A 15428-nucleotide genomic window follows, 5' to 3' on the forward strand; every position below is an offset into this window, starting at 1 on the left:
TTCACTGTTGAGGTGAGGGAGCCCTGGCACAGGCTGCCCAGGGAGGGTGTGGAATCTCCTTCCTTGGAGGGCTTCAAGACCCACCTGGATGTGTTCCTGTGTGACCTGATCTAGATGGACTTGCTTCTGCAGGGGGGTTGGACTAGGTGATCTCTACAGTTCCTAGCTGACATGTCTTGTCACAGGAGGAAAGCTTACAGCAAGGTGATGTCAGCTGGGAAAGGGCCAGGATGAGCATTTTCTCATCAGTCTCAGCTCTTCAGGAGATGACTCTGCCCATGAGGCTGCAAAGGCTGTGTGAGGGCATTCCATAGACCTTCTTTTGAACCTGCAGTATAGGCATAGCTCACCATTTGTAATTAATCTCAACCAGACAACTGTCACAGAATCACAGAATGGTAGGGGTTGGAAGGGACCTTTAGAGACCATCTAGTCCAACTCCTACTAAAGCCTTGTCCTCAGGTCAGAAGTGATGGTACCTAAAGCCATTGACTTGGTCTGTCAGCATGATTTTCCTAACTGCTTCTTTATGGCTGCCTAATTGGATGAAATGATAACTAATGCAGATGGAAAACAAGCTCTACCAGCAACAAATGAGTGGCAACTACTTCAATGAGAAACAGTGCTGATGGTGTAAATCTAGTATGTAGTGTCTCTCGAGATCAACACCTGTACTCTGAGAAAGCCGCTGTCCTGGTGACATAAATGAGGTTAAGGTACACAGAAAAAGCCCACTGAAGCTCTGTCTGTGTGCATTATGTACTTAAAAACTAATCAGAAGTTTTCATAAAGTCAATTGTATTAATGATTCTTGTATCAGTTTGTATTTATTGCTAATTCTGGTTGTCATCCAGCTTGAAATGTCACCTTCTCAGCTGCATCACCCTGATATGAAAGCCTATTTCAGTGGATACGATGGATCAAAATGCATCATGCAGCCATGGTTGGAAAAAAAAATCGATCCTCAGGGCTGAAGTGTTTGTACATGTCATGCATGGCCAGATTTCCTTTTTAAACTTGAGCAACTAGAGGATAAAACTCATGTATGTTTTTTCCAATGATGAAATAACACCTTCCTAAGCATGTTTAAGTTGAACAATCCATTTTGTTACAAGCAGACACACTGCGCATTCAGTTTACCGTGACTCAGGATGGGGTTTGATTTCCATCCAGATTTGGGAGGAAAGATTTAAATATGATGCAGTTTGAGCTCAGAGGACCAAAGGTTTGGAATGCTAAATGTCTTGTCCTTTTACAGGGGCAGAAGAAGAAACTAAACAGTTAAGAATTGTACTTTCAGAAGTACAATTGTACTTTCACCTCATTCTTAATGTCCTCTCTCAACTCTACTTCATCCTTGTTACCATAAGTAAAAAAAAAAACACCCCACAACCAAGAAGTTAAGAAAGCATAAAAGTTTTATTAAGAAAATGTGTGGGATTTGAAAGCTTTTAGAGCAACTTGTTCCTTCTGTTTTCTTTTCCCTTTATCTCAAACACAGCAAAAACTCTACAAGAGGCATAAGCGGTGGCATTCTGGATTCTGTCTTGCAGAGTCAGTGAATCCGGGGAGTTTGACAGGTGATTCTCCATGTGGCCTCCCCATTCCTTTGTTTCTTCTTCTCTTATCAATAAGGGCTTTCCCAGTGACTGGCCGAACAGGCGACAGACTTCTTGAGCTTTCCGGCGTGTGTTTCCGAAGGCAGCGACGCACACCTGACGCCTGAGGGGCACAAAAGGCAGCACAATGACAAGCAGGGCCAAGTGCTGTACAAGTACTCCTGCCAAGCAGGGTTGCTTTGGAATGCCTGAGCTTTTGTAAGTGCAGAGATGTAAGGCTATGTCACTTTCCTTCAGCTCCTGGGTGCTAGTTTGGGAGTTGGAAGAGTGTGGAGAAAAGGTCACAGCACCCTCAATGGCTCCAATCCAGCATATCTAACACCTGAGTGTGGGCATCCCTGGTGTCTGGTAAACAGCAGGAGTTCAATCTTTGCTCCAGGGATTCGGGTGACCCAGCTGTCAGGCACACTAGCAACCCTTGAACCTCACTGGCCCAATTTCCAGACTCCTGCACAGATATCTTTGAGACAGATCTACTTTCGGTGTCTCCAGAAGCATTAGCAGCAGATGGTTGAGCTTGCTTCCTGGACCAAACCTGACTTTTCTTTAAGCAGGCAAAACCCAAGCCAAGACTCAACTTCCCTCTGCCCCTCCAAGGTCAATGAGAGATGCAGGACTTGGAATAGCTAATGCCTGAAATATCTACACTCCGAGCTCCGTGTTTCGATGCTGGACAAGCTCCCTCAGGTCATGTCAGCAGCTAAGAGCACTGGGAATTGGCCAGGGTACTTAGACCTGTGAAACAGCTGGTGACATACCTGTACCTTCATGAATAAATACTAATTACAGTGCAGATGTAACCGAAGTCAAATCCTGCTGACCTAATATCCACAGTAGATTCTACTTGCACTGGAAATCAGTGGGAAAATGGTTTTTATTACCCTCTGCTTTTGCACAGGGACACTGTAGAAAGAACAAACTGTATCTTCTAGGCTGGGTGGCAGTAAGTAATTTATGAAAGTCACATTTAAAACAAATACTAAAATCTTTGATCATAAATTTTAATAGGCATGAAGGAAACTATTTGCTCCAGTCACAAACAGTATAAATTATGTATTCATATCAACTGAGGCTGTGAAATCTGTGGCCTGAGAGAGAACTCACCGAAGGGCATCTGCAGCTTCTGGTGTATGGTAGAAATGAGGTGGACTGATGGTCACAGAGGTTCCTAATTTTTCAATGAGTAGATTGCAAACACTCTGCATTTTTCCAAAGTCATTGAATGTGATACAGACCTGGGAGTGAAAAAAGACATCACACAAGCAATTTTTTGTCTCACTTTTTCCCCTCCTTGTGATTCAACACTTGTATTGAAATCAATACAAAGCCCAATCTGTACAAACATAGTAGTTCTGCAACATTTATTTATTTAGTCTCTAGGGCTATATACAAGTGTTCTATCTCAACATTTGCAACAGAATGAGGTTCTTAAACGAGTTAAAAATGGATTAAGAAATGCTCTTTTGTGAGGAAGCACAGCCTTCTTGGTATGTAGGCAATCTGAGGAATGGACATGCTCTCTGGGAGACATGACTAGATACGTCCTGGCTCTTCCCTTTTTAGATTACTAGATGTTAATTATGTAGAAGCCCAAGCAAAGTGATGTGGAAAACACTGTCCAGGAAGGACAATTACATTTTAATTCCAAGCATTTGGTTCAAGAAACATAAACTATGAGACTAAACTAAGCATAGCCCAGCCCAGCTTGCAGCTGGCTGTCGCCAATTACCACAAAGCAATTAATGCACATGCCTTGTCACACCTGGCAGCCCCTCACTGCAGCACCTCATCCTGGCTGGAAGCCTTGCACTGGCTCAGTGGCTTTCCACATAACTGACACCAAGCCAGGCTTGAAGACTTAAGACCTGACCAAGATGGAGAGGCAGCTCAATCCCAGTGCCTGCAAGGACAAAGGTTCACACCTGGTGTGCAAAACTGCACCAAGTCTGCATCTTCATCTGCCTGCCCTTTGTCTCTAACTTGGGTGTTGGACCACTTTCTGGATGGTGCAGAACTGATCTGAACAAAGACTGAAGATGAGATTAAACCTAGATTCCCTTCTTTAGTGGAAATTCTTGCCACAAATAAAAAGCACACATCCTCTTGTGCTGTTTTGCCAAAAAACCTGTCATAGTAACTTTGAAAGTCTCAGGAGAAGGACCATCACTGCTTTCCAGATTGCTATCGGTGTGCACAAGATTACTTCCCTCAAGGGGATAAAAGAAAAGCATGATCAAACAAAAGAGCCCTGGATCTCAAGCAAGAGATGAGATAAGCTGTTCAGACTGGCTTAGTTCTGGGCACTCAGCAACTTTATTGTTAAAATAGAAGTGTGTGATCAGGTACCCTCGGGGCAGAAAACAACTGAGCGGTACCTGCAGATTTTTGTCCTTTTTTTCTGCCTAAAAATCAGAGTTTTCATTTGGAGACAGATCCAATAAGTTCCACTTATATTTACACAGAACACCCGAGCATTAAAATCCAAAGAAGAATTCAATTTCTTCGATAAAGTTATGATTAAGGTCAAAAAGTGTGAAAAGGTAATATGAAGGTCTGAAAAACCATCATGTTGGGTAAGGCTGTAAAGGACAAGTTGTGGTTTATAAGGGGGCAAATATATTAAGAAATGCACAAACCCACCATAATCTTTGTCCCATGAGATGCAATGAGTGAATAATTAAGACATTATGGAGCTCTGCAGTCTCACACACAATTTCTTTCCTCTGTATGTTTTCCTTTGTTACGATTTAAAGTTTACCTCCTTTCAGCTCAAAGCGGATCATGAATTGTTAATTACACCTTGAAACAGCAATTTGTCTGCGAGTTTCTTCAGTATTCTAAACATTTGTCTTCTTAAAAGAGAGTTTATGCAATGAAATAATGCATAAATGAGCTTTCTGAGTTCATTTCTGTCCCTAAAGCATGCAAACACACTGCCCAATGGAACTGCCTTGGTTTATGAGGCAACTACATAGAGAAAGGGGGAAGCAAGGAGAAACTAATCTCTGCATCAAGAGCGACCACAGCGCTGCTTGTGTGTTCAGGGCAGCCCAAACTGCAGCACTAGGGCCAGGTTTTTCCCATCCTGACACCCAGGTCCCAGACAACCACACAACTTTGGAACAGCAGATCCAACTGATCTAAGCTGCCTACACATGAACATCAAATCCATGTCACTCGCTTGCCACGTACAGTTTGGAGAGCATCGGTGAAGTTACCACTCAGGAGTGAAGTTTTAAGCCTAAGCTCATCTGCAGCCTAAATAATAATTCAATGTAGTTTTACTGACTTTTAACTACAGCTCATCTAAAAATCATGGTGATTTAAGCTCTTTTGACAGTAGTGCCTACATTATGAAGTTAAAGTAGTTCAGAACATGACACTGATGCACACCATTTAAGAAACTTAAGACTCATTTTAAAAGCTAAACTTTGTTCTCCAAATTCTCTAATATTTCTGTATTTATTGCTGTTATTCAGATGAGAATATGCCTTAAAGCCAGCAAACTGAAGAGGCTGAACCCTGTTTTAGGGGACTGTAAAAGACAACTCTAGAAAACAGTTATCATCTTATTGCAGGCTTCCAGGTCTACTTTATAAGAATCAGTAAGTCTGCTGGATAGTGATTAAAGTCAGATGCTCTCAAAAGATACAGACTGAAAACACATAATTTCCTTCAGTGAAATGTTTCCAGTACAGCATTTATTTCTTACTATAGCATGAATGTGCAAAAATACTCCCTTGAGTTGCTTCTGAAGTAAATGGGATTATTCCCACAACATTTAGCTTTCACACAGCACTTTTTACCTACAGAATTCCAAGTTAATTACCTAGGAAACAATTTGCTTTGCTTTACTTGCAGCAAGCTAATGGCAGAGTCTTAGAAGAGGCCAAAGTCCAGGTGCTGCTCAACTGTGGCTTCAGCAGATCCAGATTGGTGCTGCCAGGCCACTGTTGTCCCCCATCCACTCTTGGCTTCTGCCTTGCATTGCCTCTAGTTCAGGAAGATAAAATAATGGATAAAAAGAAAAGCTAATCTAGGAAAAAACTATTAACTGGAGCAGCTTTCTGAATTCCCCTATTGCCTGATCATTAAGTGCAACTCCTCACAAAACACAGAGGACAGGAAGGGCTGGGAGGGGGGCAGGAGAGTGCAGAATGGTGTGTTGGCTTATGCTGCCACAGAACAACTGTAGAACCCCTCAACCAAATATTCCCTTCTATAGTATGGTGCAAGACTTAAAAGCACCCATTTACCTGAAAATAAAAGAATTTCTTATGTCACAGTCACAGAAAACAGGTTCTGCACACAATGGAAGACTGCAGCTGACCTCTGCTTTCATCTGCTCCTCGGCATGAGGGAAACACACTGCACATTTTCCTTGGTCCTTCCTACATTTCTTATCCTATTATTATTATTACTGCTTTCAGTTAGGTTGAATACGTACCTCTGCTTCCATTTGATAAGTATTTTCTACTCTACTGAAATCCTCTGTAACAGTCATATTTTCTTCCTAAAACAAAGCATAAGAATACAATCTTTAAAAGAGAGAACTGAAGCATCTGCTGGGAGGTATGCACATTGTCTTGTAGAAGCTGGGACTGCTTTAACAGGCTTATTACCTACGAGTCAGCAACAGAAATTTGGAATTTTCCATGCAAATCTCTTCTGTTAAAAACCAGCTGGATGCTAAAAGACTTCTTGACATTATTTAAAGTAAATCATACAGTAACTCTGTAAAGTAATTTCGCTGCTATTCACTTGAAGAGAACAATTAGGTCTCAAAAGTGACTGCTAGCTAGAAGCTGTGTGTGTCAGTGTGTACCTCTAAGTTCACCCGGTTCCAAAAACCAAGAGCTTCAATTCCTCTCAGAAGGTTAGGATAAGATGATCAGGGGACTGGAGCATCTTCCTTATGAGGAAAGGCTGTGGGAACTGGGGCTGTTTAGTCTGGAGGAGACTGAGGGGGGACCTCATTAATATTAATATAAAAAGTATCTAAATGGTGGATGTCAGGAGGTTGGGACATCACTTTTTTCTGTTGTATCTAGTGACAGGACACAGGATTAAGCTGGAATACAAAAAGTTCCATTTAAATATACGAAAAAACTATTTCACTGTTGAGGTGAGGGAGCCCTGGCACAGGCTGCCCAGGGAGGGTGTGGAGGCTCCTTCTTTGAAGGTCTTCAAGACCGTCTGGACATGTTCCTATGTGACCTGATCTAGGTTGACCTGCTTCTGCAGGAGGGTTCAACTAGATGATCTCTAAAGGTCCCTTCCAACCCCTGCCATTCTATGATTCTATGAAAAGTGCTTTTCAGGCCCCTATTTTAAGATATTTTAACAGCAGCACCTTGTAGAGAGGTGATGCAGGCAACGACTAAGCAGTGGTTATTCTGGCAGGATGGTAACCCTCACAAGGGGCTACTCTACCTGCGACGCTTTGGCGTCAGCAACAGCTCCCTCACTCAACACAATGGCTGCACAGAGCACTAGCAAACCCTGTAAGACTCAGCATATGAACTAAGATACAGAATAACACCAGTTATGCCCAAACCTTTGACCAGATTGCGCTTAGTCTAACAATCACATTTCTTTCACACACTTCCCCCTTTGGTAAACACCATGGATGAACAATTTGTTTTAAGATTACTGTAAGACAACAAAAGGTGAAGTTTACAATTTAATTGTAAATGCAACTTTGCATTTAATACCCAGGAACCACGGGGAAGCAGATACTCAGCCTTCTGATTACTGGAAAAGTACTTGCTAAATTTATTTGCATAGGAAACCAGTATTTGTTTCCAGTGTTGACACATTTCAGAGCATGTCCTACAGAGGTTCAAATCTTCAGGTTTATCATGTAGCACACATGCATAAGTTTATAGAAGTGACATGAATCACGAGAAACACTCTCTTTTAAAACACCACCTGGAAAGGATATCCATCATTACCATTGCACAGCAGCCTATGACAAATAGGTTTTGAAATGTCAATTTTATGACTGATTAGAAGTGCTCAAATTCAAGCTCAACAGTCCTGTTTTTGGATAACCTCTTCTAGGAAGGGCAAGGACCAGGGCCAGTTAGTCCTCCAAAAACCTATTTCCCCTTCTGCTGTCAAAGGCCCAAAGTACTTTGGCAGCATGTATGGCTGTGGTTTGCTGAGGAGTGCTGAAGTCAGAGCAGCAGCAACAACTCATTTACAAGATGGAGTAAATCTTGCTATTTATGATAGAATCCCATCACAACTGACAAGAAAGGTTTTTTCCCTTGAGCTCTTGCGTAACTTACAGGAATAAGGACACAGATTTTCTTCTACAACTCACATAGAACTAACTATACTGTAATAAAACTTTAGAGACAGACAAAATGCGTTTGTTTTTCCTTGTCCTCCTTAGCCTTTTAAAAAAGTTCTCTTTCCTGCAGGACAGACTGAAACCTTCCAACTTGGCTGTGCCCTCCCCAGGTCCCTGTGTATTTAAGGACAGTGCCATCCTGTGGCTCCAGGCGCTGTTGCACCATCAGTGCAATCTGAGCAAAAGATCATTTCGTGCCATCTATTACAAAATTCTCCTCACAGTTAATTTTTATCCCACCAGATTTGACAGTGGCTGTATGTTTTATTGAAGATGAATGGACGAAACAATCACTGAAGCCACAACAAGGTGCATGCATCCTGTGATGCATCTTCTGTTAATACTTTGTCCCTGCTGGGGAGTGTGTTTGGACAAAGATACGGAAAAGACAGGTAGGTGATAAAAGATTTTTAAATTGGAGTCAAGACTTTGACTACATCAAAAGCAAAAGGCTTTCTTTTCTTACTGCTTATGTCTGCTGTTCATATTTTAGCTGAGGAACTATCCATTTGATTGCAAGAGCCACAGGAAAAAGAATCTTCACTGTGACTTAGGGAAAGCTACACTTGTGATGTGTCAGGTATTCTGGACTTCTCTGTTTTGTAAATCTGTGGGTGAAGAATCACAGTAGTAAAACAACATCATTGTAATGTGATACCTCAATTACCCCAGAAGCCATTGAACGATTCTTAACAGAACTGCACGTTTGCATTCTGCTCATACAGCCCATTTTTTGAGCCAGCAGTGACATAAACCATCATTGTTGCAGGTACTGTGAACACCACAATAAGGAAAAAGGTCGATATCTAACAGAGCTTACAAGTCTAGGACTCTGCTTTGCCTTGGATTTTCCTTATTTTCAACAGGGAATAAATCTTTCATAGCCCTTCCTCCTACCTATCTCATACTTCTGAACAAGTTGTTCTTCATGGGGCCATCATGTCCACCCTCACGACACCACCACTGTTTACAGGAATGACTGCTTCTTTCCCCAGAAGAGAACAGGGCAAAAAATAAGTAGGTATGTTAACAAAAGCACACTTCAAGGAGACAGCTATGTAACAACATAGTAACAGAAAAGCCTACAAGCAGATAAAGTGTTCTGCTCCTGGTTATGGAGTTAACACGACCGTGAGACTGTTTCATGCAACACCAGGCCAGTGTCAGTATGGAGAAGTGTTTACAGTTTGGAAAGGTACACTAATGCACTGTTGTGGTTAAGCTACCCTGACACATGTAGTTATAAATAAAAATGATCTGGAGACACCTGCAAACATCTCTTAAAAAGTACTTCTATGTTTGCACTGAAATAGCCAATGTATCTTTCCGTTATGAAAAACAGAGATATTTAAACAACCAAAGGAGTTAGCTAAGAACATTTTTGTTCTTAGTATTAATGAAATGGGCAATGAGAATCTTGAGGTGTGCTCCTGGCTCCTAACAGTCCATCCACCACTGTTTCCCTGGGGAGTAAAGGACAAGAAGCCCCGACACTCAGTGCACACTCCATCAGGTACCTGTGCTCCAGCCTCTCCTCCCCTCACCGTCTGTTCTGTTTGGCATTAGACAGACAGAACGACAACCTCACAATCTACGGTGAAGAAGTTTCTCCTGCTTAATGTCTGGTCAAGAAGTAACAGAAGTACATGTAACAGTTTAAGAAAGATAAGAATCAGGTTTGTACTCAGCAAATATAAGGGTACTTTAGGGATACTTCTTAAAATACGTGGCAGTCTAACAAAGGTGACACCTGACATGGGTTTCTACATTTCTTAATCAATGATATGTTCAAATAGGAAGATTTTGTGACTCCTAAATAAACAGGTTCAAAATATGGAGAATATTGCACATATATCCAAAGATATATCCCAGTATAGACAAACTCTAATCAGAGCTCACTGGATATAGTTTGTGAGCTGGCTGGTTTTGTTAAACAACATTCTGACCTGTACAACAAATATTATTGCTGTTATTTTTAAACACAACGGCCAATGACCATCATTAGATACCATGATTAAAGAACACGAGTGTCATCTCCACACCACTCCCCAAATAAATCCTAGGTGGTAAATAGAAAATCAGTTTGTTTCTAGAGAAAGAGGAAAAAAAGGTTTGTTTTTAGCAGCTGGGATGAGTAAGAGAGGTTTTGCCATTGATTTTACTTTCCCTGCAGCCTTCGAAGCGGATTCAGTGCTCTGAAGTGCTGCATATCCTTACAGAGCTCTAAAAATAAACGCTACTATGGGCATTTATTTCTGATTAAAATCCTGTGTAAATATATACAGAAATGAGGTGCTGCCCCCCAGGCATCCTGACAAGCTGCTAATGCCAACTCCTAAAGGTTATGCACTCCTGATCTCCCACACTGACTACGACAGCAACAACAAGGGTTAAGGAAACTGTTCTATGGATTAATTAAAAAGAAATATACAGAATAGCCATCTGATTTCTAACGAGGCTTTAGATAAGCTTGCAACAACTGGAACCCTGTGGAGATCGTGAAGAGATATTAATTTTACAGTGGTCTAGAATGGCATTAGCTACAAGTGATGTTAGCAAATGCGGTTAAGAATAAATTGCCAGCAGGGAGAGTAGAAAAGCTACAAGGCAAATAAAAGCTCCAGCAGTAGAGTGATTTAAAACTGGATGGAATAAAGGAGTAAAAATTATACCGCAGGGAACTACTCTGAAAAAAAAACCCCACCAACTTCATGTTGTTTTTCTTGGAGTTCCCTAGAGCTAAGCACTTTGCTAACACTGAGAAACCCACAACTTAAGCAGCATTTCACAGTCCCTCCAACAAGAATTAACCAATATTTCCATCCTCCAATGCATGGCACCTCCAGAACAGCAAAAAGGTTATTGCCAAATTATTGTAACTACAATGAGGCACTGTAAAAACAGCCAACTCTGCACCTGGGTGACATCACCACTGCTTACCTGCTCCCACTGCATTTCCAAACCTGACTGCATAAGCCTAAATACAATCATTTGTTTGTCCAGGTCATACCTCATTTTGCAGTTATTTTTTTCTAGCCTGCAGTAGTGTGCACAACCCCTTGAGGCACACTGACTTATTTTAACACTCTGCCCCTTTTTATGTGCCACCCACCATGTGTAATGCTCTACACAACCCTACTTCAACCAGGCTCATGCAAAACTGCAGGTCAGATTCACCGTAGAATAAATAGCTGGAACTACCTTATCTAATCTGTCCACATGCTGAGGAGCTATTTAATTTGAGCCAGGATGAAAAGATATCCCATGATTTGATAGTTCACCACGATGGTGGGTGTAAAGCATAAATTTTTCTCAACTAATAAAAAGAAAGCATGATGAGTTGTCTTGTCTTCTCCCATCCCTCTCAAAATCTACATGACTTCAACTGACTGATCTAATAGAAAAATGCACTGTTTAATGTAAAAATGCTGTTTCTGACTGAAACTGTCACTTTGATAGCAAGGAAGTCATGCTCCCCATGACAGATGTGCACCTAGACGTGTGTAGGGGAAAAGTGTAAGGAATAGGATCACATACCTAGCCCACAGCTGCCTCCACATCTCCTTGCCATCTAGTCTCATAGATGCAATATGACCTTTTCCTAAATCACAGGTTAAGTGGTATTTTTATTGTCTTCTCTACTCCAGAACAAGTGCTTTAGTTAGTTACTGTGAGAAAACAGACAGTATCACTATTAGTTTTAAAAGAAAACAGGAAATCCTACTGGTTTTCTTTTGGTAGTGGTGGAGAAGTTGGAGTAAGTGCTTGTCTTTAAATGCACACAGCATTTGAGACACAGGCATGCCAAGCACATCACTCTTCAGGCACTGCAACTGCCTCTCTTTGCATTTACTAATACGGAATTTCACAGAATCACACAGAACCACAGAATCTTTAGGGTTGGAAGGGACCTCGAAAGATCATTCCCCGTGACATCAAGTGGCATCATGAAATCCTTCTTCAGTTCTTTCATCATTACTACATTGAATAAGTTGGTGTTGACAGCAAACTCTGCCATCTCCCTTTTCCCCAGCTCATTTGCGAATACACTAAAAAGGCACAAATTTCCTAGGGAACTGCCTTTAAAAAGCAACAACTTAGTCCACCAAAGATGAAAGCTTTTTTTTTAATTGTTATGAAATGACTTCCTGAGGCCAAAGAGAAATTTTACAGTAAAGGAATGTTTTGAGTGCACAAGCAGCTTTCTGTCATTTCTATTTTGCACCCCTCTGCTTACGTGGAACAAGAAAAAGAGCAAAAAAGCTCTGTAGGCATCCAACACTAAGCTATAGCGATCGCATGGCTGCACAGAAGCACACGCAGAGGTGCTCTTTAAGTTCTACTGCTGCACACCCCTTGACGGACGGGCGAGTTTCACAGCGGTGCAAGCCCCGGGCAGGCAGCTCCACAGCCCGGCACAGCCCGCCTCCCGCCCGCCGGCCGCACGCAGCTCCTTCACAGCCCGGCACCGGCCCCTCGGCGGGCGCGTTGCCCCTCTGGGGTGGCCCGGCCCGGCCCTGCCGCTCCCGCCTTCCTCCGGAGGCCGCCGCGCGGGGTGAGGAGCAGCCGGGCGGACCCCGCAGCCGAGGGGAGCTGCCCCGTCCGCTCCTCCCCTCCCTTCCCCTCGCCTCGCGGCGGCCGCCCGCCCCGCAGAAGCCCCGCAGAAGCCCCGCGGCGCCGGCTCTCACCGGGACGCCGCGCTGGCGGGCGCTCTGGGCGATGTACTGCAGCCGGCGGGCCACGCTGCTCCGCGCCTCCCCGGCCGCCCCTTTCCGGCTGCCCAGCCGCAGCGACACCCGCGCACGGTCCGGGGCGGCGCTCAGCTCCGCGCTGCCGCTCACGTGCACCTCCCGCCCGGACGGCCCCGGGAGGCCCGCGCGCCTTGCCGGGCTCGGGGTCTGGGCCGGGGCAAGCTCGGCGAAAACGCGGGCGGGAGGCAGCGCGGGCACCGCCATGGCGGCGGCAGCCCCTCCACCGCTCCCGGCGCCATGGCAACCAGAGGCCGGCGCGCCCGCGGCACCCTGGGAAGCGGCCTCGTCACGGCCGCCCGGCTGCTCTCGGCCGCCATCCCGCGGCCGCCGGAGTGTCCCGCTGTGGCGGCCGTGCGGCAGGCTGTGGCGGGAGAGATGTCGGTGCACATCCCCTGGCGAAAAGCAGTCCCTTTCCATCTCCTTCTGACCGGTTATTGTTGTCTGCAAAGCGGATTCGCTGCCCGCTGTGCGACTCGCTAGTAGTCACGCACAGTACTCACGCACATGGATGGTTTGCGCAGTTCTGTGTGGTCGGTCCGTCTTGCGCAAGTCGAGCACACGCCACCGGCACCTCCCGTGCTCTGTTTACACACAAAACATCGATATCTCCTATACTCCGTTACATACTGTTGTCATTTTATTTAGCGATTAGCTAGCGGCCTGGCATGGGAATGGGTGCGCTGCTCCCCCCTCTTCTTTTGGGTCTGGAGTATAAGTTGGGTGAATGGTCTGTGAATCGGTGGTTGTACCTTCCCCTGCCAGAATTGCTTTTCCCTTAGTTAACACAGATTTTTGCACCATCTAGCCTTTGGGCCTCCTGAGGCAGAAGGTTCCCTCCTTATCAGTTTCTAATCCCTCTTCAAGGATGCAAAGGAGTCACTCAAGGGAGCTGCCCATTCAGGGTCATCCTAACCTAAACAGTATTACTAGGCATTAACCCTTCCTTCTAATCACCACAGCCTGTTTCTCGAGGTACTAGCTTCCTTGTTCTATGAAGTACATCATTATCTTTTGTCATCATATCAGCTTATGGAGCAACCTGCAAATATGAGGAGGAGTGCTGGAAAAATGGCCCTAGTCGCTGTCTGTGGGGGCAAGACTGGGTTTTGCTGTGAAACTGTCCGTTCTCGTTTGTGTGAGAATTTTTGGGAAGGACTCTCGATATGTCATTACTGTTTACATTTGTGGCACATTGTGTTTTGATTACTTGAAATCTGGAGTTTGGCATAAAGGCTGGAAGCTGATGGCATTGTATGTTCATACAAGGTCTTGCAGACTTCAGAATTCACATTGCAAACATTGGACAGTCTGTGTGACATGGTACACAGAAATATTGCTGTACCCTCCTTCTAGACAAAAACATGACAGGTAAAGACATCAAGACCTGATTTTACAAGTCAGATGCAGATTCCTTTGAGGTGGCAGGAAAGAGAAATACTAACAGAATTGAAGCCCTGTCCCCCCCCCCCCCCATTCATTAATCTGCCTGGTGAGTGTACTTCAAGTCACATCATTAGGGAGATTCTGTACAAACCTCCTTTCTCATCATTACTTTCACATCTGCCTTAAGAGGTATCAATGACTTTTGCATGCTTCATGACTTTTTGAATCTCCTGCCTTTGAATCTGATTTTCTCTCCAGATTTGCTGAACACTTAAAGCTTCAAATGAAATGGATTGAACCTGTTAGGTATTCATTACCTCTGGAGGTGATGCTCCATGTTTCTCAGCATGAATAACTAAAAGTAGAGAGAGACACATAAAATTTTGAGTTGAACCGACTTTGATCAAAGTTACATGACAAGGCAAAGAAGCAGCTTGTAACAGAATCCAAAAGTGCTGGCGCCTAGTTACTTAACACAAACCTGAGAGTTTACATGACTAAATTAGTAAAATTAGTAAAAAAAGTTTACATGAGTAGCTTTAGGAAATAAAATATAAAAGGAAAATGAATACAGAGGAAATAATAAATTAATATTCATCAGAAACGAGGTACTTTAATAAACAGAGAGTTTAAAATGTTTTTAAATAGTCTGTCACAGCAGTACTTTTTGTTTGTTTATCCAAGATGTTTGTAGAGGATTTACATACATACATAACATTACCAATAGACACACTAAGTATTGAATGCTGCTTATCGAGAAATTACCAATAAAGCTTTTAGAAAAGTGTTGAATAATATAATGAAGTCACATTGAGTACTCTCCAGGTTGGTTTTGTGTGTTCAAGACTGTTCTGATTTAACCTTTGATCAGAAGTGATTGGCCTTTTTATGACAGCCAGCCTATATCAGACAAAACCTGTGGTAGTAGCCCTCAAGTATCTAGATGTGCAATGAAAATCTTACATGTGTTACACACTTCATAATTCAGTGCTGTGTGATCTTAAACTGTTCTGGAAATGCAGCGTGTCCTGTGGAAATACTACAAAAACGTAATTCAGAGCTTAATTGGATGGACCCCAGAAGTCCTTTTCAAAGGCCAGTTATAAAATTACCTTAGATGTAAATTAATATATGAAAAAATACTTTTCTGTGAAAAAAGGTCAAGTGTTATTGAGTAGTTAGCATGCACTATTAAGAACCTCATACACTAAGGATATTTTAATAACTCTAGACACTTTTCTTACTTTACAGTCACTAAGAGTACTTTGAAAAGCTCCAGCTTAAGTATACTGAGAGTCTGTAATTCAGAATTTGAAT

General features: G+C 43.2%; 1 protein-coding gene across 1 annotated transcript; it reads right to left on the minus strand.

Annotated features, from left to right (window-relative positions):
* Window positions 1–1440: 1440 nt before the first annotated feature.
* On the minus strand, window positions 1441–12946 carry IRAK1BP1 (interleukin 1 receptor associated kinase 1 binding protein 1). Its single transcript, XM_061990562.1, has 4 exons — window positions 12666–12946; window positions 6067–6132; window positions 2724–2854; window positions 1441–1722 (listed from the first exon to the last, which is right to left on the minus strand). The coding sequence occupies exons 1-4, from the start codon at window positions 12930–12932 to the stop codon at window positions 1452–1454; spliced, it is 735 nt and encodes a 244-aa protein (XP_061846546.1). The 5' UTR covers window positions 12933–12946; the 3' UTR covers window positions 1441–1451.
* Between the last annotated feature and the right edge of the window lie 2482 nt (window positions 12947–15428).

This window comes from Colius striatus, chromosome 2 (assembly GCF_028858725.1).
Source record: "Colius striatus isolate bColStr4 chromosome 2, bColStr4.1.hap1, whole genome shotgun sequence".
NCBI classification, from domain to species: domain Eukaryota; kingdom Metazoa; phylum Chordata; class Aves; order Coliiformes; family Coliidae; genus Colius; species Colius striatus.

Bases quoted from the DNA above. Each gene is read 5' to 3' on its own strand.
- IRAK1BP1 (XM_061990562.1), bottom strand. From the start codon at position 12,932: ATGGCGGTGCCCGCGCTGCCTCCCGCCCGCGTTTTCGCCGAGCTTGCC. The intron at 6,133-12,665 runs GTGAGAGCCGGC...GCTTTGTTTTAG, and splicing joins CCCGCCAGCGCGGCGTCCCG to GAAGAAAATATGACTGTTAC. The intron at 2,855-6,066 runs GTACGTATTCAA...TTTCACTCCCAG, and splicing joins CTTATCAAATGGAAGCAGAG to GTCTGTATCACATTCAATGA.